This window comes from Vicia villosa, unplaced genomic scaffold, assembly GCF_029867415.1.
Source record: "Vicia villosa cultivar HV-30 ecotype Madison, WI unplaced genomic scaffold, Vvil1.0 ctg.002896F_1_1, whole genome shotgun sequence".
Taxonomy (NCBI): Eukaryota; Viridiplantae; Streptophyta; class Magnoliopsida; order Fabales; family Fabaceae; genus Vicia; species Vicia villosa.
In genome coordinates, this window is record NW_026706062.1 from 49,340 (window position 1) to 52,408 (window position 3,069).

At 40.5% G+C, this 3,069-nt stretch overlaps 1 protein-coding gene across 1 annotated transcript; it reads left to right on the forward strand.

Moving 5' to 3' along the window:
• The first annotated feature begins 331 nt into the window (after window positions 1-331).
• Window positions 332-2,145, forward strand: LOC131640017 (extensin-2-like). The gene has a single exon (XM_058910435.1). The coding sequence runs from the start codon at window positions 405-407 to the stop codon at window positions 1,959-1,961; it is 1,557 nt and encodes a 518-aa protein (XP_058766418.1). The 5' UTR covers window positions 332-404; the 3' UTR covers window positions 1,962-2,145.
• The last annotated feature ends 924 nt before the right edge of the window (window positions 2,146-3,069 follow it).

Here is a 3,069-nt window from a genome sequence, read left to right on the forward strand (position 1 = left end):
ATTTCCTCTCTATATTCAGAACTAAGCCTCCTCTGACGCGTTTCAACATTACATTGCCACTATCACCTACTCTCTTCATTGACTGTGTTCATGTCCTACATTAACTCATATAGTTGAAAACCATAATACATTAAATTTTAAAATCAAAATGATGGTATGAACAAAACGTATAGGAAGTACATCATCCTTGAAAGTTGAAAAACAATAATATAATTTAAAAACAATAATATAATTTAAAAACAATAAGCCAGCCTGTTATAATGCATTTGATATATTTAGAAATCTTATAATTTACGCTTGGGCAAACACTATATAAGGAGTTCTAATACACACTTATACAATCACAGTAACTAGCAAACAGTCTTCTAAGGAACTGATTACAGAAATACACAAAGTTAGAGAATATGGGAACTTTAATTGGGTTGAGGCATTGGCCTCAACTCATCTATGCAATTGCATTTTGCTTAATTGCAAGCAGTGTAGCTGCTGATGATGATAAGCCTTACTATCAAAGCCAACCAAACAATTATTATCCAACACCACCAAGTCATGGACAACAGCCGCCATATTACTACAAGTCTCCACCCCCACCATCTCCTTATGTCGATAAATTCCCTCCATATTACTACAAATCTCCACCTCCTCCTTCTCCATCACCACGACCACATTATGTCTACAAATCTCCTCCACCTCCATCACCTTCTCCTCCCCCACCATACGTTTACAACTCACCACCACCTCCGTCCCCTTCACCTCCTCCATATATCTACAAGTCACCGCCTCCTCCATCTCCTTCACCTCCCCCACCATATGTCTATAAGAGCCCGCCACCACCTTCTCCATCACCACCGCCTCCATATATCTACAAGTCACCTCCTCCACCATCTCCTTCACCACCTCCACCATATGTTTATAAGTCTCCACCACCCCCTTCCCCTTCACCTCCTCCACCATATGTCTACAAGTCGCCACCCCCACCATCTCCATCTCCACCACCTCCATATATTTATAAGTCTCCACCCCCACCATCACCTTCTCCCCCTCCACCATATATCTACAAGTCTCCTCCTCCACCATCCCCCTCCCCTCCCCCACCATATCTTTATAACTCGCCACCACCTCCATCACCTTCTCCTCCTCCTCCATATGTTTACAAGTCACCACCTCCACCTTCCCCATCTCCACCACCTCCATATGTTTATAAGTCCCCACCCCCACCCCCACCATCACCTTCACCCCCTCCGCCATATGTATACAAGTCTCCACCTCCACCATCTCCATCCCCACCACCTCCATATGTATATAAGTCTCCTCCTCCACCATCTCCTTCACCACCACCACCATACGTCTATCAATCTCCACCCCCGCCATCTCCTTCACCACCACCTCCATATGTATATAAGTCTCCTCCTCCACCATCTCCTTCACCACCACCTCCATATATCTACAAGTCACCACCACCGCCATCTCCTTCACCGCCCCCTCCATATGTGTACAAGTCACCACCCCCACCATCCCCTTCACCACCTCCTCCATATATTTACAAGTCTCCACCACCACCTTCCCCTTCTCCTCCTCCACCATACTATTATAAGTCCCCTCCTCCTCCTTCTCCTTCACCGCCTCCTCCATATGTGTACAAATCTCCACCTCCACCATCCCCTTCACCCCCACCTCCATATGTTTACAAATCTCCACCCCCGCCATCTCCTTCACCTCCTCCACCTTATGTTTATAAGTCACCACCACCTCCCTCACCTTCACCACCTCCTCCATACTATTACAAATCTCCACCTCCACCTTCTCCATCACCTCCTCCACCATATGTCTACAAGTCACCACCACCTCCTTCACCTTCACCGCCGCCTGCTTATATTTACAAGTCTCCACCTCCACCATCTCCATCACCTCCTCCATATCATCCCTACCTCTATAACTCACCCCCACCTCCCATCTATTAAGCTTCTTGCTAAAGCCGTATGAAACTTTTCAATGAATCATGTTAAACATTGTTGTTGTTAATTTGTATTAAGCTTTTATTTTTCAATAAAACAATCTGCATTGGATTAAGAACCTAATTTTTGTTCTAGTTTAATTGTGTATGTATGGTGCCAGTTCATAAGTCTATATTATATATTTCCTTTAGTTGTCTTGGTGATTTTATATAGTTTAATTTACTTATAACTTCATATCACCAACATCAACATACAAAACTACATACTGTTAAATTCTTTTTGTCACCGAATACAATTCGATTATTTAATCACATGAATACTTGTTACCATTTTATGCATAAGATGAATATATACTGACTCGAAATAAATAAAAATATACCAAAACAAATCAATAGACCTCTAGTAGAATAACAATATGATTAGTGCAACTTTCATGCCATCTATCAAACCTACATACAACAACTGTATTGATTGTATCAAATAATAAAACAATGAATTTAGTATTGTCTCCATAGAGATTATGTTCTTAACAACTACACAATTTAAACCGAATGATGGCTGAAAAAGTGGGTAACATATCAGCTTGCATTGATTAAAAGTAATAGACATCCTTTTAGCATATGCATTAAATGCAATGTCCAAATGTGATAAATACAATATGTAATTGATTAAATGAATGAAGACAAAGTGAACATAATTGAAATCACAAGAATCAAACAGAAACAATATGGCTAAAGATGTAATTAATTAGATTGTTTATGACAGTATCTCACATTGAAACCTAAAGCCTAAACTAGATTATCTTCATTTTAACACTTCTGTTAACAAAAATAAAGTTTTAGCATTAAAATCAATCAACTAAGACAAGTCTATTTAAAAATTCAGGTAAAAGGGAAATTATCAAGAAGAAAGTTAGCTCAAAGGAAATCAAATGAAAAGAAGAAACTTACTTCATTGAGAAACATCCATCTCTGTCGCGGCCTAGCAGATTTCGGCAGTCGTATCTGCAAAAAACCAAACTTCCATCGGCCTTCAGCAGCGAGATTGAGCTGACGCGCGTTATGTGCCTTCTTTGCATTTTGGGAAGCTGTGCGCTATTAGGTTGAAATAATAG

Coding starts and splice junctions, on each gene's coding strand:
- LOC131640017 (XM_058910435.1), top strand. CDS start 405: ATGGGAACTTTAATTGGGTTGAGGCATTGGCCTCAACTCATCTATGCA.